The sequence below is a fragment of the Lipotes vexillifer genome, unplaced genomic scaffold (assembly GCF_000442215.2).
Source record: "Lipotes vexillifer unplaced genomic scaffold, Lipotes_vexillifer_v1.1 scaffold135, whole genome shotgun sequence".
Taxonomy (NCBI): domain Eukaryota; kingdom Metazoa; phylum Chordata; class Mammalia; order Artiodactyla; family Lipotidae; genus Lipotes; species Lipotes vexillifer.
In genome coordinates this window covers 157245-181317 of record NW_006774574.1, presented here as the reverse complement: position 1 = coordinate 181317, position 24073 = coordinate 157245, and the positions used below count along the sequence as shown (strand labels likewise).

General features: G+C 39.5%; 1 protein-coding gene across 1 annotated transcript in view; it reads left to right on the top strand.

Annotated features, from left to right (window-relative positions):
* The window catches only part of RECQL (RecQ like helicase), a 35117-nt gene that overhangs the window by 124 nt on the left and 10920 nt on the right, over positions 1 to 24073 (top strand). The window contains exons 2-6 of the mRNA XM_007449365.1: positions 2274 to 2321; positions 9982 to 10179; positions 11339 to 11518; positions 15233 to 15339; positions 18964 to 19162. Coding sequence (XP_007449427.1) covers positions 2306 to 2321; positions 9982 to 10179; positions 11339 to 11518; positions 15233 to 15339; positions 18964 to 19162 — 700 coding nt within the window. The 5' untranslated portion in view covers positions 2274 to 2305. The remainder of the gene's footprint in view (positions 1 to 2273; positions 2322 to 9981; positions 10180 to 11338; positions 11519 to 15232; positions 15340 to 18963; positions 19163 to 24073) is intronic.

Here is a 24073-nt window from a genome sequence, read left to right as displayed (position 1 = left end):
GGAGGATGTCTCTTAACCCCCTGGGGAGACGTTCTGGGGTAACTCCCGTTACCGCTTTGGAAGAGCTAATATTCCTTTTCCTGGCTGATGGGGAGGCCGGCTCATTTCCTTCCACCAATACATTGGCGGGGGAGAAACAGGGGCCCTCGCCCTTCTAATGGAACTCTCTGTCATCGCTCAGCTCTAATGGAACTCGGTCCTTTAGGGGCACGTTCCACTGCCGACCGGTCTTTTTTTATCACCAGCCTTTTCCGTGCAGGAGGCTTGGGTACCACAGCCTGTTTATTTGCAACCACTGTTTATTGGGAAACGCCACTGGGAACGCCTAAGCGTAAGGGAGGGTATTATTAAATTGCTGTTGCGTCTAAACGCAGGGGGCGAGGAGTTGGAGGATGTGTGTGTGTGATTTAGCCTCTGGTACTTGGTGTCAAGCATGCGTGACTTCCTGAGACCCTGTAAAATATTTCCTGAGGATGCTTGCAAAAGTTCAGATATAGCAAGTAAAACCACTGAATCATGGAAGTAGTAATTAGTAAAAGTTCATGTGTACACACCAAAAAGACAGTTTGCCAACCGGGAGCACTCAAATCGAAACATGGAATTAGGCTCAGGGCTATATTGTTATAAAGCAGCTTGTTTAGTAAGGACTGTTTATTCTTCACACTGATTGGTTATAATATTAACATTTTCTTAAAGGATAGGGAATTGATTAGTGGTTACCTCATAGCAACCTTGGGAAACAGTTGGAGTTTTGCTTCTGATTTCCAGAGGCAGAAACAAAAAGATGCCCCAGGTCAAGTTAGTCTTTCAAAATAAGCTAAATTAAGCTTTGTTTGTATGTCTGTGCTGGTTTTGTCTGCCCAGGAAATTTTCAAGACTGGTCTCCGTTTGTTTTGGATTTTAACAGTGCCTAGGTATACTTCTGACACACATGCTATAGATAGCTCATTAATTTTTGAACGTATTTTATGTTCAGATAGCTTTTGCTATTTAATCACATCCTTTGGGGAAGGAGTTTATGAGCAGTTTTTTAACAGTATAATCAAAGGAGTCGTTTAAAATAGTGGAGCAAAATGGTTGTAGATTACATCGTTTCATAAGTATAGAAAAACCCTCTGCTTTCAATCTCAGCAAACCTGAGCCTGCACTATATGCAAGGCACTGTGCTAGGCTCTGTGGATACAGATGTGAAGGGACTCAATCCCTACCCCCCTGGAGAAGCTAACAGTCTAGAGAAGGAGAATTATATTTCCACAAAATGGTGAAGACATATTCATATCGATAAAGAATTAGAAGTCCTTGGTTTACTCCCCTCCTTCAGTATCTTTTAGTGGTGTGGCCCTTCCAAACTTCTTAGCAAGGTAAAGAAGACCCTACTTATTTTTCCAGCCTAGTGGTGACTACAGAATTCTACATGAGGAAGGGCATAAGGTCAGCAGTTTGAGTAAGGGTAGGGTGATGCTGAAGCTTTGGAGAACATTCTAAGTTAGTTTTGGAAAATATTGGTTTTCCATATCAGAGTTGGGGAAGGTGTTCCTGGAGATTATGGACAATCTAAATAAAGTTCCTACCCTCCAACCTCACCTCCTTCCACTTGCTCGTGTGTACTGTTAAGTTTTAGTCATTCAGAAATATTTTGAGTTCCTTAATACAAACCAGGCTTTTTCCCCACTTCTGACCTTTTCATGTTCTCTCCCTCTGAAATCTCACCCCTCTGTAGAATACCAATTCCTCTTTTAAGATTGAGTCTAAATTGTAACCCTTTAAAGCAAATATTCAGTAAAATGTTAAATTATTAATTTGAATATTATGTTGATGGATTTTGCTTCATCTGGGATATTTGAATCTATCCAACTTGTTATTTGTAAAATAGCTTCCACCATCCCAATTTTAGAGACAGGGAAAGGGGCTGAGACGAACAAGTTGTTTAGCTTTGCTAAGATCACACAGTAATTTAGTGGTAAAGCTGTTTAACCGCAAAGCTTTGCTCTTTTTTTGTGACATCGCTTTGTGTCTGGTGGATATTTGTTCAGTGTTCTTGACGTCATACTTTTTATTATATGTTTATGTGACTTTGGACATTTCTCTGAAATCTAGAGAATTTTCCATAAAAAAGTAGAGTAGGAAGAAGCATGTAGTCCTTATTGAAAGGTCACTGCAGTATATAGTTTACTTTCTAACATTTTTTGTGCTTAGTAATGACATTATCATTGAGCATTATCAACGGTACTGTTTTTAAAAAGTTGTTGCTCTGATTTTTCTTTCACTTTTAGAAAGAAATTTGGCTCTCCAATTCAACTTTAGAATGGCATCCCTTTCAGGTTAGTGGAGATGATTATATTTTGTAGTTCATTCTCTTCTCTTTCTAATTGCATGTTTTTCTCTGTATGTTCCCCTCAATTTTGCTGTGAACCTTAAACTGCTCTAAAAAAGTCTTAATAGGAATTAATAAAAAATACATTTTAAAAATACTTGTTTTAAAATTTTTGATTATAGAAGTGATGTTTTTTCAGATTTTTTTTTCATTGTGGGAAAATGTACTTAATGAAATTTACCATTTTAACTGCTTGTAAGCATACAGTTCAGTGGCATTTATGTGCATGGCATTACGTGCATTTGTACTGTTGTGCAGTCATCACCATTATCCACCTCCAGAACTTTTTCATCACTCCAAACTGAAACTCGGTACCAGTTAAACCCAGTCCTCCCTTCCCTGCAGCTCCTGGTAACACTATTCTGCTTTCTGTCTCTGTGAATTTGACCATTCTAGGTACCTCATTTAAGTGGAATCATACAGTATTTGTCCTTTTGTGTCTGGCTTATTTCACTTGAGCATGTCTTTGAGGTTCATCTGTTTTGTAACATGTATCTTTTTAAGGCTGAATCATAGTCCATTGTATGTATATACCACCTTCTCTTTATCCATTTGTCTGTCAGTGGACATTGGGTTATTTCACTTTTTGGCTTTTGTGAATAATGCTGCTACAAACATTGTGTACAAATATCCATTTGAGCCCCTGCTTCCAGTTTTGGGGGGTATACACCTACAAGTGGAATTGCTGGTTAACATGGTATTTCTATGTTTAATTTTTTTAGGAACCACTGTACTGTTTTCCATCGTGACTATACCATTTTACGTTCCCAAAAAGCAATACATAAGAGTTCCAAGGAATGATATGTTTCTTGATAGCATTTGGGAACTTATCAAGTAGACAATATAAATCATTTATAATCTCACTAGTCAGGTTAATACTGTAACATTTAGATGTATTGTTTTTCAACAAAATTTTTAACGTTTTGTACATAATGTTTGGTAATGTGATTTTAAAAAACATAATGTAGATATAGAGTATAGACATATTGTTAAGTAAATTCTATGTTGTAAATATTCTATTTTTAATACTGTTCTGTATTTTATTGTTTTGACGTGACATTAAACAATTAACACTTTTAGTGTTGGTGTTGAACTTTCAGTCTGTCTCCATTTTTAAAATGTAAAAAAGGTTGCATTGAACATCTTTGAATCAAAAGCTTTGTGTGCGTCTCTGATTATTTCCTTAAGATAAATTCCTGTAAGTGGAGCTATTTGAAATGTTTTTAAAGTATAAAAGAAAAACTTCCATTTGACCTTTTCCAGGCAGCTACTCTTGGTATTTTGGTATATTTCCATCCATTGCTTGTTTTTATAAACTTGGCTAGATTCTGTTGTGCTTATTAGTGAGGTCTTGCTGACTATTCAGTAAAGAAGTGGATGGCAGGAGTGAGGAACTTATTCTATGGTATTTTCCTGTCCTTTGTAGGATATAGTGAATATGGCCTTTGCTACATACTAGCACTAACAGTGGGGTAACAAGATTAGGTTCTTTTCAAACTTTAAAGAAATGGTTTTCCTAAGTATGGCATCCTCCCATCCACCCCTAAAAACTACAATTTATTTAAATATAAATATGAAAAAAATAGTGACATAGATTTTGGCTTTGTCTCATGACTCATTCTCACAGCTTAAGGGTTAATAATAAATGGTAACAATTTAAGTTATATTAAATGCTAATCCAAATGTTCTTTACTAAGAGACAAAGGTGAGGGTTTCAGAGATGTTACGGAACCTTGCCTCAGTTCGGTATAGTTATTTTTGGAATGCATAAATGAGTTATTCTTTAAGACTTTAAGCTTTCTCAGTAGGCTATGATTTTAAAATAACTGAGTAATGACATAGATTAATTTTATTTAAGAGGAGATGCTTATTTTGAATCATTGCCTTTACAATATTGTGCTCCTTTCAAATAACCCACCTCTTCTATTGTTCTACCCACTTGTCGAACTATATTTGAAATGCCTCTGAAGTTGCCTTCAGGCAGTTTATTGATTTGGATTTGATGGCTTCCCTTGTGGCAAACCACTTTCCTTTCGTTTTTCATTTCAGTATGGGATATTGCTAGAAAATGTGCTGTTTCTGAAGACTGATACCTCCCTTGCATCAGGTGTAGCTTAGGAACTCTGGAGTGTGATCCCTGCTCAATACTATGTGCTCTTGAGATACATTATAGTAATAAGCCCTCTTTGTTACGGATTATTGAAATCTTTCACTTTTCAATCTCATCTCTAATAATACAAGTCATGTGTTGTCCGTGCTGGCATTAGAGGTGACATAATTTTGAACAAAAACATTAAAAGACCCTGATTTATTACAACTAGCTCTATTTTCTTATACTCTTAGTCAATCAGGACTTTATCTAAGGTACGATGATACTGACTTTGTAGCATAGTTTGACATTAACATCTCTGTTATGTAGGATTTGATCAGGAAGCAGAGCCACTATGAGAGATATAAGGGACTAACTGTAGGGATTCTACTTGGTGTGAATATGGGAAGTGGTTTAGCTCTTTCTTTCTGTCTGTTGCCTGTGTGTCTGGAGCTGGGCCCAAAGTTGGCGGAGCCAGCAGTTAGGAAGAGAAGATGCATATGCAGTGGGGAATGCCCAAACAAAGTGCTCCCCACGGAGGTGAATCTTACCGGAACCTAGATCAGTCTCTTATTGCCTCAAAGCCTCCTGTGTAGGCGATGCAGGACCTGTCAGAATGCGCACGTCCTTCCCCGTGGAGTTGCATATGACCTGGCTGAGTGTTCAGAGAAGCCAGGGGAGGAAAGCCAACAGGACCTAGAGGAGCTGCAGGCCCTGCTGGTTCCCTGAGGATATCTAGCAGCAGCTGGAATCACGGACCCAGTTGCTGCCCCATGCCAGTGAGGCCACCAGGCCTGACCTTGCACTGACCTTCTTTAATACGGAAAATATGGTGACGGCTTCACTTCCACCTTCTAAATCTCTGGCTCCCCAACGTGATACAGCTGTCGCTGGTCCAGCCAAACATACACTGATCCTCTCCTCTGGAGAGGACAGGAATTCTTGCTCTTCATCTTTGGGTGATGCTCATTCCTCTTCTTGCTGAATCACATCCTTCTTGATAATCTTCTAACTTAAATCCTGAGATACGAGGTTAGCGACTGTTAACACTTTTTATTTTAGAATTTAGGGGAACGCGAGCAGGAACATCAATTAACCCACCCACCCATCCATCAACCGACCAGCCAACCAACCAGCAACAAGAAAAACCCAAATTTGGCTTATATAGGAATATCAAAATAAGGGAGAAATGCTTATAGCTCTTACAGTTCTGGGTTCTCACCTGATCATGTGGTCATAGCTATTATTTTATAACTGCCTTTTCAACTTCTCATTCCATATCCTTTTCTCAGCAAGCACCTCACCTGGTCATGGGGCCTTGCCTGGTGGGATATGCCTTAGCAGTTTGCTTGTAATGAATTTTTGTAGTTTTCCATTAACTAATCAGAGGACATGGGAATACCAAAAGACAGCCTAGGGGATCCCCTCCATTCCAGACACACTTCTCCTTACCTCTGCAGTGTCATAGCGATCCAATTCCCTTTAATAGTCAGGATCACTCACCCCAGCCAGTCCAGTAACCCCCTTCTTTGCCTGTTGATTTCCTGTCATGAGGAACGCAAACTGGCCAAGTGGTAGTCAACTCCAGTTAAATGGAACCGTTGCTTTTTCTCCTGGTAGAAGAGTTCTTGCTCGCTAACTAAGACCTCTAGACCAGCAGAGTCCAAAGTTTCAGGGATGGGAAGCAAACATTTCACTAGTGGATCCTGGCAGTGGGAAGAGCACTGTTCACTGTTCTGATAGGTAAGCACACTTATCTGCCTTCCACTTGGTCTTTCCTACCATAATAGTCCTTACTCTTGGGTCAGGAGACCCATGTGTGAACTCAGCCCGTTGCTGAATATATCTGTTCTAATTATGCCTGCTGGAACTGGGGAAGTAACCACAGAGTAGGTTGGAGGACCTCCTAACCCACTGTATGATGCACCCTAGCAAAACTGCATTGATCATCAGCTTTGCTTAAGTCCACTCCCTACTCTGACTGGTGTATCACCATGGCATTTTAGTTCTCCAGGAATTATCAGTTTAGAGTTGATGTCTGGTAATTTCTGAGAAGTTATTTTCCTTTTCCCAGTACACAATTACCTTGATAAGTTTCTCTGGAGAAGGATAGTGGAAAGATTTACCACATAAATTTTTAGCTGTGTAGGAAGAGTCCTTTTTCAAAGGGCCGCAACGTCCACTTTATACAAGGGACTCTAGGCCTATAAACTGGCCATTTCTGGGAACTGGTTGAATCACCGCACTCCGTTGCAGTGATTCAAATCAGGCTTGTGTTTACCAGAATAAGGCCTTTGTATTCTGCCTGTACAGATCAAGTCATCTATTTCCATTTCAGACATCATGATCAGCTAGCTACTGCCGAAGATCTCTGTGGGTCAGACTGTTCTACTCTATTGCCGGGTATGGCAGCCACATCTACCTTTCCTCTGGTCATGAACTGAATTCCCAGCATTTAGTCCCCATGTCTTAGAATCCATCATTCTCGTTGATTCAGGTAGTCTAGTTCAAAGGCAGTACTTCCCATGGTCATTCCTGGCTTACAGAGAACAGCCACTCCAGCCCTCCCAACTTTCTGATATTCATCTTTGGGACTAGCTAAGTAAATTATTAGAGCCACTTCTGGCCACTATATTTAGCACACTAAATCTAGAATTAATTTCTTTCTTTTTTTTAAAATTTTGTTGTTGGACTATGTCCTGTCTTTTTTTTTTTTTTTTTAATAAATTTATTTATTTATTTTTGGCTGCGTTGGGCCTTCGTTGCTGCCTGGGCTTTCTCTAGTTGCAGCGAGCGGGGTCTACTCTTCATTGTGGTGCGTGGGCTTCTCATTGCTGTGGCTTCTAGCTCTAGGCGTGCGGGCTTCAGTAATTGTGGCACACGGGCTCAGTAGTTGTGGCTCGCGGGCTCTAGAGCGCAGGCTCAGTAGTTGTGTAGCACGGGCTTAGTTGCTCTGTGGCCTGTGGGATCTTCCCGGACCAGGTCTCAAACCCGTGTCCACTGCATTGGCAGGCAGATTCTTAACCACTGCACCAACAGGGAAGTCCCTAAATCCAGAATTTCTTATTGAGTCCACACCAGTAAATTTGGCTTCATTCAATATTGTGTGCTGTCCACCTTGATTTAGTAGCCTTAGGACCTGTTCCCACGTGTACTCTCTAGTTTCTGGTGACGGATATTGGCAAATGCAACTCTTTTGGTGTGTGTCATGTTTTCTCACAGTTCACATTTTTATACCTCATCCTCTGGGGCCTCGTGGGTCTTGTAGCCCTGGAAGGTGGTGGGGGCAGATCCTTCGAGTGATTAGCGTGCTCTTGCAGGGCATCTACCTCAGGAAAGACTGTAACAGGCAGGAGGAGGCTGTTTCAGAAAGGGGAGGGGGGGCAAAAAAGACTTGGCAGAATTAGTGGCTCAAGGTCCCCTGCTTCGTTGGAATCTGCCCATATGTTCCCATCCCGATTTCAGGGTCTCACTCCTTCCAAATCAATGTCCTAACTTTAACAGAAGAGTCCCTGCGAGGTTGGGAATTCAGTTTGTATCATAATTCAGCCACGTGCAGAATTTAAACTTGTTAGTTTTCAATAATCTCAGCACTGTAGCTCCAGGAGATAAGGGTTTTGTTTAGGACAGTCATAGAAACTTTGAGGTCCCTTTATGGACACCCTGCATTTCTCTCATTAAGTGCTCCTGCGTACTCGGAAGCAACCAACCAACCCCATTATTCTTACAAAAATGTTCTGTGACAGCAAACACTTGGTCACCCAGAGCATTGCCTTCTCTAGGTACTTAATTACTGGTGTCTATAGATGATAATTTAACTTCGTCTACTGCATGCTGTGGAATACCATTATCGCTTCTACCACTGCAAAGAGGGGTCATTAATGCCCTTAAATCTAATCAGATCAGAGACTCAATTCCAGGTGGCCCAGAAGCGATTCAGAGAACCCATTAAGGTTCTGTTCCTCTGGGACAACATTTGGCATTGGTCAGGGTTCCATCAGAGAAGCTGAATCATTATGAGTGATATAAGGGATTTATGCCAGGGATTAGTCTCTACATGATCGTGGGACTTGGTGAAGAGGTTTGTTGCTGGTCTGGAAGTCACAAGAGCCAGCAGCAGGGTCAGGAGGATGGATGTGGCATGTGGGAGGATAAGGAAGAGCTGCAACGCACTAGGACCAAGTGGAACCTGTGTGTCATTGGGACTCGTGGTGTATCACTGTCCCCAAGCCTCTGACCTCCAGGACGCTGGTGCCCTGCGGAAGAGCTGGTGCACTTGCCGCAGAAAGTTGCATGTGAACCCAGCCAAGGATTCAAAGAAGCTGAAGGAGCTGTGGGTAAACCTGCCCCTGCTTCTGCCCCCTGTCAGCAAGGTGAGCCAGCGGATCAGCGACAACGGGAGTGAGCTGCAGCAACACCTGACCTTATGCCAGCCTCCTGACTGTAAACCTGGCTGCTGTTTCATTTCTAAAGACTTCCCTGGTGGCCAGCCTAACCGAGAATCATGCAGGCAGTTGGTACAATACAAAGCCACTGGAGCATCCTATTTTAAATCATAACTGTAAGATTTCATCTCATGAAAAGGCATTAAGATTGGACACAGATTGGGAATTCCCTGGCGGTCCGGTGGTTAGGACTCTGTGCTTTCACTGCCGAGGGCCAGTCCTTACTCAGGGAACTAAGATCCCACGAGCCACGCAGCATGGCCAAGAAAAACAAACAAACAAACAAACAAAAAAACAAAAACTGGACACTGATTAATGAAGGCAGATGTTTTAGAAAACACCAATCTATAAAATTTTTCTAGCTTCCACTGATGTGATGTCGAAAGAAATCTCACTTTGACTTTAATATTTGGACTGATTAGAGTCATATGTTAAGGCTTCTTTAAAAGTTAGCATGCTGGCCTTGTAATGCCAATTCCAGTAGCACGCTTGATTTCTCTCTTTACTGTTACATCATTGTGTTTATAATCACCGACTCCTTACAATGTCACAGTATGAACCCAAATATGAATGTTTTTGTAAAATGATAGCTAAGTAGTTAGGGTATGACTTTTAAATAATTTCCTCTTGCTTCAAAGTCTGGTCACTTTACTGAAATGATTTAGGAGATGGTTGGACCACTGCCCTACAACATAATAAAAAAATTATTATTGATTAAATGCTTAACTGCGTGCCAGGTACTGTGTTAAGAACTTTCAATATGCTATCTCGTTTAATTTGTTATAGCAGTTCTATGAAAGCTAGGTATTAATATTATCCCCATTTTACAGATAGGGAAATTGAGGCTCAGTTAAGTATAAGGTACTTAGCCTGAGGTCACTCAGCCAGTAAGAGGAAGACCTAAGATTTAACTCGGGTCTGTGTGGCTCCAAAACACATGCTCTTAACCACTCTGCTGTACTACGATAAGTATATAATTTTGATGGTGAGGAATACCCAAAAATCAATAACAAGGAAACCTAAAGTTGTGATTAACTCTGTCTGGTCATTATCTCTTTTTTCCTCCCTCATAGCTCTAAGTGAGGAACTGGATTCTATAACCAGTGAGCTACATGCAGTAGACATTCAAATTCAAGAACTTCTGGAGAGGCAACAGGAGCTTATTCAGAAAAAAAATGTCCTAACAAAGAGAATAAAGCAGTGTTTAGAGAATTCTGATGCTGGCGAGAGCAGCGAATGTGATTCGTCACCTGCCTCTTGGAATAAAGAAGGTTTGCTCTTTTTTTGTTGTTTTTCTTTTTATCTTTGCCAGTTTCATTTCTTCTCAGTTCTATGAACTGGAATTAAATCATTGTGCCTGGGTCAGTGCTTTCTAGTAGCTTAAGAGTTGAAACTAGTCATTCCTTAAGTGGCAGGGGAACTTGGAAGCAGACCATTCTTTACCCATGTTCTTTTAAAATGAAGCCTTTATTATTCAGAATGTATTATTTTGTCCAAATATGGTTTCAGCAACATTAATCGGTGCTTGGAAAAATAAGATATTTATTTAACTCAGTTTTCTAGGTTTTAACTAGAAAAAATTAAATGAGAAAAAAATTCAAACTCGTTAAAGGGCAGTGCATTCTCCTGCCCTAGTGAACAAACCTTTCTTGATTCAGGATCTTGCCAAGCATCTTGTTTATCATTAATTGTGGAATACTATAACTCTCAAAAGAATTGAATTGCTTTTGTGGGCCTTTTTTCCCAGTGTTCATTTTTTTTTTTTTTTTTTTTTTTTTTTTTTTTTTTTTTTTTTTTTTTTTTTTTTTTTTTTTTTTTTCCTTGCGTTATGCGGGCCTCTCACTGTTGTGGCCTCTCCCATTTGCGGAGCACAGGCTCCGGACGCGCAGGCTCAGTGGCCATGGCTCACGGGCCCAGCCGCTCCGCGGCATGTGGGATCTTCCCGAAACGGGGCACGAACCCGCGTCTCCTGCATCGGCAGGCGGACTCTCAAGCACTGCGCCACCAGGGAAGCCCCCAGTGTTCATTTTTAAACAAGATATTTACACCAGAAATTTCAGGTAATCGTTAACTTTGTCCATGATAGTTGAGTTTTCTATGATGCTATGAATTTCCTGATGGACATGCAGACTGTTTTTCAAATACCTGACCAAGCACCTTTCTCCTCTGTAAGTTATTTATCACCGGCAAATATTGTCATTTTTTTCTGATGTACTTTTTCTTATGATATATCATTAAATATGATTTTGCTTAGCATCGTGAATTAAACAGATCTCAAAATTATTATTATAAAAGTTAAATTGTCCATAGTATTAAAAGTCTTATATATTGATCTGATTCTTCTCTATTATAAAAACGGTCGTTCACATTTGTGTCTCATTCATAATCCTGAATAGTTCTAATCTATCTGGTTTGTTTTTCTCTTTCTAGATTTTCCATGGTCTGGTAAAGTTAAAGATGTTCTGCAAAATGTCTTTAAGCTGCAGAAGTTCAGGTCACTTCAGCTGGAAACGATTAATGTAACAATGTCTGGAAAGGAGGTATTTCTCGTTATGCCTACAGGTGGGGGAAAGAGCTTATGCTACCAGTTACCAGCGTTATGTACAGATGGTGGGTATTAATCAACATTAATTTAACGTGAAGAAACATCGTTTCTCTGAATATATCTTTAAGTCTTTAAAAACAATGTCTAGTCCTATATTTGCCAAAATCAAGTGCATTTTTTGTTTCATTTATCTCTCCACTAATAGACATTTAAAGGATTCACCTAGAGAGGGAATGTTAGGGCTTCCCTGGTGGCGCAGTGGTTGAGAGTCCACCCGCCGATGCTAGGGGACACGGGTTCGTGCCCCAGTCCTGGAGGATCCCACATGCCGCAGAGCGGCTGGGCCCGTGAGCCATGGCCGCTGAGCCTGTGCGTCCGGAGCCTGTGCTCCGTAATGGGAGAGGCCGCAACAGTGAGAGGCCAGCATACCACAAAAAAAAAAAAGACTGAGAGTAATTCATTCTTTTATCTGGTTCCTGAAACATCATTAAAAAACATGTTGTAGGAGAAAAAGCACTAGAAAAGGAGTCAGTAGGCCTGGAGTCGAGCCCCAGGTCTTTGTGGAGTGTCTGCTGTGGTGTTAGGCCCTGGAGATACTGGAGTCAGCAAATGTATGTGGTCCTCGTTTTCACAGAGCTCAGCGGCCAGCAGTGCTTTCTCAAACTTTAATGTGCATAAAAATCAGCCGGTAATCTGATCAACATGCAGATTCTAATTTAGTGTGAGACCCAAGAGCTTGCATTTCTGACAGGCTCTCAGGTGACACTGATGCTGCTGTTTGGGGACTACCGGGGTGTAGAGCAGGGTCAGCAGACTTTTCCTCGAAGAGCCAGTCAGTAAATGGGAGAGGCTCTGCGGTCCGTGAGGTCTGTGCCGACTGCTCAGCTGCCAGTGTAGCAGGAAAGCAGCCATAGACGATAGGTAAAGGGATGGCTGTGGCTGTGTTCCAGGAAAACCTTATTTACAAAAACAAGCAACCAGCCCTTAGTTTGTTGACCCCTGGTCTAGAGAATACAGCTTAATTGCAAGCAATTGCATTAAGGGTTTTGTGATAAAGGTTTGAATAGGGAATTAAGTCAGTGCAAAGATCTGGTCTAGGGGCTGTTAGGGAAGGCCTGAGGAAGTGGCTTTTTTTAAAAATTTTAATTCTTTTTCATTGAAGTATAGTTGATTTACAGTGTTGTGTTTCAGGTATACAGCACAGTGACTCAATTATACATATATATGTATATATATTTTTTCAGATTCCTTTCCCTTATAGGTTACTACAAAATATTCAGTAGTTTCCTGTGCTCTACAGCAGGTCTTTGTTGGTTATCTGTTTTATATATAGTAGTGTGTATATGTTAATCCCAAACTCCTAATTTATCCCTCCCTTACCCTTTCCCCTTTGGTAGCTATAAGTTTGTTTTCTGTGTCTGTGGGTCTGTTTTTGTTTTGTAAATAAGTTCATTTGTATCTCTCTTTTTTTTTTTATTTTTTTAAGATTCCACATATAAGTGATATGTGATATTTGTCTTTCTCTGTCTGGCTAACTTCACTTAGTATGATAATCTCTAGGTCCATCCATGTTGCTGCAAATGGCATTATTTCATTCTTTTTTATGGCCAAGTAATATTCCATAGTGTGTGTGTGTGTGTGTGTGTGTGTGTGTGTGTGTGTGTGCGCCTAAAAGTTAGAGAACATGCATGGTGTGGGGTATTCAATAACCTGGAATCATTTTAGTGTGGCAGGCAGTGAAGGGCAAGACATGTGGAAAGAGTCTTTAAAGATATTTTAAAAACTTTTCCTTAGATGAGTGGAAAGCTATTGAAGGGTCTTAAACAGGTAAGAAACTTGTCAGATTTGTGGTTTAGAAGGATAATTCCAGCAGATGGAGGAATTTCAGAAATATTTAGGAGGTAGGTTCAGTAGGACTTGGTACTCACTGGATACAGGACTAGGAGAAGAGATAGTCTAGCTGCCCAGATTTGAGGCTGGGACAGACGGTGAGGTTGTTCACTGAAACAGGGTATATTGGAGAAAGAACTTATTTGGGAATGGATAGGGAAGGTGATGAATTTAATGTGGGGCCTGTTGAATTTATGACGCCTGCAAGATATCCAGGTAGTATTGTCCTCTGAGTAGGAGGATGTTTGAGTGGAAAGCTTGAGTCCGAGAGACCTGAGGTTGTTGGGTTGGAGGCTGTTAGTATGCAGATGGCTATTGAAGCAAATTATATCATCCAGAGCAGCGTGAGAAGAGAAGAGCGCCCAGAACAGAAACCAGAACACCAAGAGTTTAGGGATAAACACAGAAAGAGGGCCTTACAGAGAAGGCTAAGATAGAGTAGCAAAGTGTAGGAGGGTAGTCAGGAGAGTATGGTGTTATCAGAAGCCTGGAGAAGGGAGTATTTCAAGCAGGGAGTAGTTAATAGTGATGACTGTTGGCAAAAGGTCAAATAAAATAAGGACATGGAAGTTCCAGTGGACTTAGTGACAAGGGACTCAAATATGACCTTGGCTAGAGCAGCTTCGGTAAAATGGTTGGGTGGAAACCAATGAGCAATTGTTTGGGAGTGAGTAGGAGTGAGGAAGTGGAACCAGTGAAAGGGACACTCCTGGGAAAGAATTGCTATGCAGGGAAAAAGACAGGGGGCCCTGAATTAGGTGTTCAGGGTTTCTTCAAATTTGAGAGAGACTTGACCGTGTTTAAACGAGGGACTTCCCTGGTGGTCCAGTGGTTAAGACTCCACATTTCCACTGCAGGGGGCACGGGTTTGATCCACGGTCAGGGAACTAAGATCCTACATGCCATATAGGGTGGCCAAAAAATAAAATAAAGTAAGATAAAATAAGATGATAAGATGAAATAAAATAGTAATGAGAAGGTGCCAGTAATGAGGGAGAAAGTGAAAATACAGGAGAGAGGACTAATTGAGAGGGTAAAATCCTTGATAAGGTCTTAATCTTGAGTATATTTTTTAAACTGGTCTGTTTTCTGCCCTGAGTTCTTTTAAGGAACAAACTACAGAAACATAAGAACTTAGGATTTTAACAATGTAGAATAGCTTTTGTAGCTGCTGCAAACAATTTCAGTTCTCAGAGAAAGGGGATATATTACAAGAACTTGAGTCAGTCAATAAACCGTTCACTGATTTCTCATCCAACTAAATTAATCTGGTGCAGTAAGTGAATGGATACTCATGTAACTATCATTCTAGATGATACAAGTTGCTATGTTTTTTCGGTATGCGGGCCTCTCACTGTTGTGGCCTCTCCCGTTGCGGAGCACAGGCTCCAGACGCGCAGGCTCAGCGGCCATGGCTCACGGGCTCAGCTGCTCCGCAGCATGTGGGATCTTCCCGGACCAGGGCACGAACCCGTGTCCCCTAGCATCGGCGGGCGGACTCCCAACCACTGCGCCACCAGGGAAGCCCAGTTGCTATGTTTTCTTTGGAAAGCTAACTGGATAGTATTTGACTTGATTTATATCATTTTACTGAGATTACCAATGCTGAATGTTAAAAATGATAGTAAATTCCAAATGATAACATCTGTCTATATTTTTATAAGACTGATAGGATGAGAGATTTCTGTTTATCTTATATCTGCTTATTTGGCTTATTGTTTATTTGTATCTACCTCCTTTATTAATGAGGGTAAGAAATAGGTGGTATATTGCTAAGGCTGCATTGAATATCAGTCCAAATTGATGGGCAGGGCCGCAAGTTACAGTAAAGAAGGTAAACTCATTCTGGTGGTGATATAAAATTTAAAGTAGATTTCTTTCTCTTTTAGGTTTTACACTCGTGATTTGCCCGTTGATCTCCCTTATGGAAGACCAATTAATGGTTTTGAAACAATTAGGAATTTCAGCTACCATGTTAAATGCTTCTAGTTCTAAGGTATATGTCTGTGGTTTTTATTGTATTTTATTTTTAATTTACACTCTTCATTGAAATAGGAACCTTAGCTACAAGTGAGTTGCTTATAAAATTAAAAGACTGATAACTGTTTACGTTGGAGTCGAAAATTACTGCTCATAGGTCAGTTCTAGCCCACTGCCTACTGTGTGTGGTCCGTGAAGTAAGATTAGTTTTTATATTTTTAAATGGTTAAAAAAAAATCAAAAGAAGAATAGTATTTTGTGAAGTGTGAAAGTTACATGAAATTCAGATTTCAGTGACCATAAATAATGTTCTGTTGGAACAGAATCATGCTGTTTCTTTTATGTGTAGTCTGACTGTTTTCACTCTGTAACGGCAGAGTTGAGTAGCTGTGATATGGACCACAACACCTAATATTTTCTATCTGGCACTTTACAGGAAATATTTTCTGACTGTTTTATAGTGTCCATTCTAAAATAGTGAGCAAAAATTTCTTATTATGCAATATAATTAAATACAAAAAATGAATTAGTGACAAGGTGCCCAACCCCTGTGGAATTTCTTCTGTTTGGGAATGGACTCTCTTACCTTTATCTGTAGAATAAAGCATTTCCAAGGTGTTTGTTTTCTAAAAAGCATATTATTGAAAATTTTAAAAATATACAAAAGTAGAGAGAGTAGTATAAAAACTGCCATGTATTGTTAAGTACCTTTAACAGTTATCAGCATATGACCAATTTTTTTCATCTGTATACCCCCAATTTCCCTTCCTGCCCACCCTTGGTTTATTTATTTGAGACAAGTCCCAGACATCATATCATTTCAGTTGCAGCTTCTTCTTCAGTGTGTATCTCTAACATTTTAAAAAGGTAACTACAATGCCATTATCACATCTAAAGAATTTATTATTAGTTCCTTAAAACCATCAAATAAAAAGATTCAGATTTCTGTCTCATCAAATGTTGTTATTTTTTTTAATCATGGTCCAGATAAGGTTCATGCATTATGTTGTATTGGTTGATATATCCATAGGTTTCCCTTATTTCTTGTTTGTTTCCCACACAAATTATTGTTTAGGTTGGTCTTTTTGTTTGTTTTTTTGTCCTATACTTTCCTATATTTTGTCTCTTCCTGATTGTATTCTTGTGATGTTGTTTCTTTTGTTCCTTTTAGTTAGATCTAAAAGCTTGACTGTATTTGGGCTTTCTTTTCTTTTCTCTTTTTTTGGCAAGAGTATACTCTCCCCTAGTATCACTCAGGAGGTATATAATACCCAGTTATATTTTTGTGACATTAGCTTGATCAGTGGGTTCAGCTTATGTCTGCCTGCTCTATAATTATCAAGTTCTCTATCACCTTTTCATCTAATGGTTTTTAGCAGCCACCGATGATTATTGCCTACCCTAGAGCATTATTTAATTAGGGGGTTACAAGATGGTGATTTCTAATTCTCACTTTTTCTTATATTAGCTAGACTTTTTCTGTAAAAAAGAACTTTTTCCTTATTAACTCTTTGCAGATTGAAAGTTCTTTCCCTTTCTTTACCAATTTTCAGAAAGACTTGGTTTTCCAGCATTCTCCGAAGGTGGTCAATAAGTTCTTTTTCTTTTTTTCCAAGTATCATTGTAAATTTATGGATTTTTAACATGTTTGATGTCTTTTGATCCATAGTTATTATTCTTTTTTTATGGTGAAATAGTCCCATCTTTGAGTAGTGAGTCTTATCTAAGGTGGCTCCTAAATCTAGCTCATAGCTTTTGAGTCTTTGCTTTCTTTTATAAGATACTCTGTGCTCATTTTGTACATTTCCTGCCAGCCCTAAAGTCAGCTATGTCTTCAGGAAGCCCTGGTTCTCCTAGTCGTTCCCATATAATTTTGTTTTATTTAAACTCTTGTGTCATTATAACTGCTTTCTCATTCACCAAAATGAATCTGTGGAGAACACTGCCTTCTCATATTGCACTTCTTTAAAACTGAAAAAGAGTAATAATAATAATGGAAAGTACAGTTGACCTTTAAACAACGTGAGGGTTGGAGGCCCCTAACTGTACACACAGTCAGAAATCTGTGGGTGACTTGGAGTCAGCTCTCCTCATTGCAGGGATTCAACCAACTGCAGATCGCGTAGTACTGTAGTATTTACTATTGAAAAAAATCTGCATTTCAAATTTGAGTTGTTCCAGGGTCGACTGTAGTTAGAAAGGTGTGATAATTACAAGTTCAGGCCATGTCACTACTGCTTGAAGAGTTGCTGAGGAAATAGCCTTATGTTTGCTCCTCTAATATTTCTGGGACATTTAGGACCAGCTGAAATATTTAATACACTTTGGCCATTTCTTAACAAAACTAGGAATATCTCGAGTTCACAAACTGCTTTTCTGGGATGATTGAAAGTATTTTGACTTTCTATCACATTCACCACTTCTTTTGGTTCTAATTAGGTTAGAAGGAAAAAATACAACATCCAGTGTTCTAAATATTATAGAAAATAACAACAACATTAAGAACCTAATAGCTGTTAGTTCTTAAGATTTATTCCTATTACATATGTCAGCGGTCCCCGACCTTTTTGGCACCAGGGGCCAATTTTGTGGAAGACAGTTTTTCCACTGACGGGGGTTGGGGGTGGTGGTGGTTTCAGGATAACTCAAGTGCATTACATTTATTGTGCACTTTATTTCTATTATTATTACATTGTAATATATAATGAACTAATTATACAGCTCACTATAGTGCTGACAGGAGGTGAGCTCAGGCAGTGATGTGAGCGACAGGCAGTGGCTGTAAATACAGATGAAGTTTTGCTAACTCACCGCTCATCTCCTGCTGTGCAGCCCGGTTCCTAACAGGCCACAGACAGGCAGTGTTCTGTGGCCCAGGGGTTGGGGACCCCTGATATATATAATATATAAATATATGTATTTCATATTATAAAAATTTAATGAATAAGATACTTCATAAAACCTAAATAGATTATGAGTAGATTTGATAACATCATTAAAATAGCTAGTTCACACATGCATGAAATGATTTCAAATATAATGTTAAAAATTAGGGCTTCCCTGTGGCGCAGTGGTTGAGAGTCCGTCTGCCGATGCAGGGGACACGGGTTCTAGACCCGGTCCGGGAAGATCCCACATGCCGCAGAGTGGCTAGGCCCATGAGCCATGGCCACTGAGCCTGCGTGTCTGGAGCCTGTGCTCCGCAATGGGAGAGGCCACAAGAGTGAGAGGCCCGCAAACTGCAAAAAAAGAAAAAATTAATAAAACCCACCTTTATCACCATACCTATTGCATTGAGGTTACATTTTGGCATTTATTGTGAAAAATTTAGAATTATGCCTTTATGGAGTAAATGCTTATTGGAGTATCTTCACGTTCATTTTTTTGTTCTCTTTTTTGTCAAATGAGATTATTCTTTTATCAGCAGTCTGGATGTAAGTAAGTAACTGAAATGCTGTTTGCACAGCTGCCATGAAGTTTAGTACTGGGACATTACTTTGATTTTAATGAAGTAAACATCTGTTGCTAAAACAGCCCCAAGGCTGTTGCTTCTGAGTAATGAATGTCTTCATTTACCACTGAGTATTGCAGTCTGCTAGCTTAGCTCTACTATCATTGTGTCTGTGTTTCCTTTCAATAGGAGCATGTGAAGTGGGTTCATGCTGAAATGGTAAATAAAAACTCCAAGCTAAAGCTAATTTATGTGACTCCAGAGAAAATTGCAAAAAGCAAAATGTTTATGTCAAGACTAGAAAAAGCCTATGAAGCAAGGAGATTTACCCGAATTGCTGTAGACGAAGTTCATTGCTGTAGTCAATGGGGACATGATTTCAGACCTGGTATGTATGTTGTATCTAGAAAACCCCTTGATGCTAGGGACTCTTTTCTTACTCAGCTTTACATGATGGAAATCCCTGCTTCCATTAAAATTATCTTCTTAGGTAGTTATTACTCATTTTTTCTTGCCTTAATATAAGGGGAATCAAGAGGCAGAATCTTTGATCTCTTTACCCCTCACCCCCATGGTAGTGTTTATTAGTCTAATTGCCTTTATCTTTTGAAATGTGTGCTTATTAGCAAATATTATACCTTGCCATCTTTAGCCATAAAGGTTTACTGACCTCCAGATTCTCCTTCACATCTGTTGAGGAATTTGCATCTGCTTCAAATTTGTCTCTTTTAGTCATCATTCTGGGTGTCTTTAGCACCCACTTCAGGATCTACACCCAACTAACTCCTCAGTGTTATAGTTGTATGGTATATTTTAGTAACCTTATTCTTTGCTTCTCCAACAGAATCCTACAGTCATAGCCTGACTCAGATTACTCAGACGTGTTCTGTGCAAAATAATCTGAAAATTAATTAAATTGTTTGGGGTTTTTTGCTGTTGAGTTGTATGAGCTCTTTATATATTTTGTATATTAACTAACCTCTTATCAGGTAATATGATTTGCAAATATTTTCTCCCATTCCATAGGTTGCCTTTCATTATGTTAATGGTTTCCTTTGCTATACAGAAGCTTTTTAATTTGAGGCAACCCCACTTGTTTTTTTGTGTGTGAGCTTTTTTGCTTTTGTTGCTATTGCTTTTGGCCTCAGATTCAAAAAATCATTGCCAAGACTGATGTCACGGAGCTTATCTCATATGTTTTCATCTAGGAGTTTTATGGTTCCAGATATTACGTTCGAGTCTTTAATTCATCTTGAGTTGACTTTTGTATGTGGTGTAAGATAAGGGTCCAGTTTTATTCTTTTGCATGTGGCTGTCCAGTGTTCCCAACACCATTTATTGAAGAAACTATCATTTCCCCATTATATGTTCTTGGCTCCTTTGTAGTAACTTTATTGACTGTATATGCGTGGGTTTATTTCTGGGCTCTCTATTCTGTCCCGTTACTTTAGCTATAGCTTTTATTTGTATGTTCCTATACTTTTATTACTGTAGCTTTGTAATATAGTTTGAAATCAGGAAGCGTAATACCTCTGGCTTTGTTCTTTCTCAGGATTGCTTTGGCTATTTGGGGTCTTTGTGGTCCATACAAACTTTAGGGTGGTTTTTCCTATTTCTGTGAAAAATACCATTGGACTTTTGATAGGAATTGCACTAATTTGTAGATTGCGCTGGGTCATTTGGACATTTTAACAATATTAATTTTTCCAGTTCATGAGCACAGAATATCTTTCCATTTGTTTGTGTCTTCTTCAGTTTCATTCATCAGTGTCTTTTAGTTTTCAGTGTATAGGTATTTCACCTTCTTGGTTAAATTTATTCCTGGGGATTTTATTCTTTTTTGATCTAGTTTAATTTCTCTTTCTGATAGTTGTTATTAGTGTATAGAAACACAACTGATCTTTGTATTTTGATTTTGTATCCTGCAACTTCGCTGAATTTGTTTATAAGTTCTACAGGTTCTTGGTGGAGTCTTTAGGGTTTTCTATGTATAATATTATGTCATCTGCAAATAGTGAGTTTTACTTCTTTCATTCTGATTTGGATGCCTTCTATTTTGTTTTCTTACCTAATTATTGACTAGGACCTCCAATCTATGTTGAATAAAAGTGATGAGAAGGAGGCATCCTTGTCTGGTTCCTGACCTTAGAGGTATAGTTTTCAGCTTTTCACCATTGAGTATGATGTTAGCTGTGGGCTTGTCACATATGGCCTTTATTATGGTGAGATTTGTCCCCTCTAAACCTACTTTGTTGAGAGTTTTTATCATGAATGCATGTTGAATTTTGCTTTTTCTGCATCTACTGAGATGATCATGTGATTTTTAGCTTTCATTTTGTTACTGTGGTATATATCACATTGATTGATTTGCAGATATTGAACCATCCTTGCAATCCTGGAATAAATCTCACTTCATCATGGTGTATGATCCTTTTAATGTATTGCTGAATTTAGTTTGTTAATATTTTGTTGAGGATTTTTGTATCTATGTTTGTCATGGGTATTGGCCCATAACTTTTCTTGTAGTGTTCTTTCCTGGTTTTGGTATTAGGATAATGCTAGCCTCATAGAATGAGTTTGGAAGTGTTCCCTTCTCTTCTATGTTTTATAAGAGTTTGAGAAAGACTAGTGTTAATTCTTCTTTAAATTTTTGGTAGAATTCACCAGTGTAGCTATCTGGTCCCGGACTTTTGTTTGTTGGGAGGTTTTTGATTACTGATTCAATCTCCTTACTAGTGGTTTTTCTGTTTAGATTTTCTATTTCTTAATGATTTAGTTTTGATAGGTTTTAGTAGGAATTTATCTGTTTCTTCTGAGTTGTCGAATTTGTTGGTATATAATTGTTTACAATAGTGTCTTATAATTGTATTTTCATAGTATCAGTTGTTATGTCTCCTTTTTCATTTCTGATTTTATTTATATGAGTCTTCTCTCTTTTTTCTTGTTGAGTATGGCTAACAAGTTGGTCTATTTTGTTTATCTTTTCAAAAAAACCAGCTCTTAGTTTCATTGATCTTTTCTATTGTCTTTTTAGTCTCTATTTCTTTTATTTCCGCTCTGATCTTTGTTATTTTCCTCCTTCTGCTAACTTTGGGCCTAGTTTGTTCTTCCTATTTCATTTCCTTGAGGTGTAAAGCTAGGTTGTTTATTTGAGATCTTTCTTGTTTTCTAATGTAGATGTGTTTTGCTATGAACTTGCCTCTTAGAACTGCTCTTGCTGCTGCTTGTAAGTTTCGGTATGTTGTATTTCCACCTTCACTTGTATCAGGACATTGTAAAATTTCTCTTTCTTCATGTGTATCTCAACTAGAGTGACTACAACTAAATGCCTCCCAAAAGGCCTCTTCTTTTTCCTTCTATCTTGTAACTGGGAATCACTATTTGCCCTGTTGCTGTGCGAGATCAAAAACTTTTGATTTGCTTCCCTCCTCCATGTTTTTCCCTCTTCCTCCCCATTCACCCAAGCAATTTCCCCTTCAGTCTTCCCTATCTTAGAAAATCACTTAATAACCACTCACACATTTACTCAAGCCAAAGTTTTAGCAGATCTGTTTAGTCAGGGTCTCGTCAGAAGACAAAAGCCATACCAGTTATTTGAACACAGAGAATTTACATTACATTATGTAAAGAATTGTTAACTAAGTAAAAAGTGATTATAAGCAGCTAACTGAAAAAAGAAAAAGAAAACTCTAACGTATCATGGAGGTAAAAGCTAGAAGAAGCAACTACCATCCCTAGGGCTGGGGGAACAGAAAGAAAAGGTTGGGATTGATGCGATTTAGAAACCTAGAGGAGGGGCCTTGTGGAGCTGACGCTCAGACCTATGGGAGGCCCAGCTCCCTGGTACTGGTGTCTGTGGAGGCAGAGATAGGGTGGACCTGTGATGAAGTCAGTTCTCCAGAGCTTAGAAAACTGCCAGCTGTATTCAGCTGCTGCTAAGTGGTGGATACACCTTGCTGGGGCGACATTCCCGAGAACACCAGCAAACACACAGGAGGCAAACTGGAGGGAGCAGCACTCTTCTTCCTCCCCCAGCCTTGCAGTTTGTGCTTCCAGGGCCAGCTGGCAAAGCAGAGATTCCCCACTCCAGTGCCACAAAGCAGAGTCTAGAACGGTGGAGTTGGAGCTGAGAACGAGTTAACTTCATGGTGGCACATTGTCCTTGACTTATCCTACCTCTGTAGATCCGGTCTGCCACCAAGTCCTGTCGCCTCCACCTCTAAGTTGAATCTCAAGCTTGTCCACTTCTCTTTATACTGCTATTTCTTAAGTCCAGCTGGGCTCCCTTCCACCAGTCTACTACACTAGCTCCTTAGCTGGTCTCTGTTCCAGTCTTACCCTTTTACAGTTCATCCTTCACCCAGCAACCAAATCAAATCATGTTACTTCCCTCCCTAAACTACCCAGCAGATTCTCTTTGTACTTAGAATAAAATCTACATTCTTAACTGGGGTCCCTAAGACCATATGTGATCTGTCCCCCGTTTGTCTCTGCCCAGTTTCCCCACACATGTTATACTCCAGCTACAATAAGGTTATCATGATGACCACTTTCCATGCCCTGATAATCAGATACTTATTGGTTTACTCCTTGCATTGTCTGATTTCTTTGCTTGAATTGTAGTTCCGTTTGCATAGCATCTTTGCCTTGTTCTCACTTTATCTCTGGTACCTAGGTCTCTAGGTGCTTGGCACATAGTTAAAAGTGTTCAACATATGCCAGGTGATGAATGGATGAATCTTGGACTCTTTCCCTCCCCCCCACCATACCCCAATAGTCACTAGGACCTATGGGGTTCCAGTTCATGTATTTCAGTCTTTTCTTTCTGATTTATCCTCAGTGTCATGCCTTATTTCATATTCACTGTTTTTAGTTTTCCAGTCTGTCATTGCACCTTTTAACTCATCTCCCTTTCTTCAGCCTTTTGCTTTACTCCAGCCCATCCTTCACACTTCCACCACAAGATGATTCCTGAAACATGGGCTGTGTCCTTTATCTGCTTGAAAAATCACACGGCTCCTCATTTCCTATAGGGCAAAGTTCTAGCTCCTTAGAATCAACCAACTATTCAGTTCATAGTTTTACTTGAACCTGCCTTTTTATACTCTTTGGAGTAACAGTATCAGTCAGAGTTTGGGTAGGGAAGCCGAGCTCTTATGAATGTTAAGGGATAAGGGATTTATTTTAGGAAGCAGACCTTGCACAGTTGTGGGAGGAGCTGGGGAAGGGAAGGTCTGGAGTGGGAGTTGGAGGGTCAGAGAAAAGTCACTGACTAGTCCTGGATCACTGGTGTGGGAGG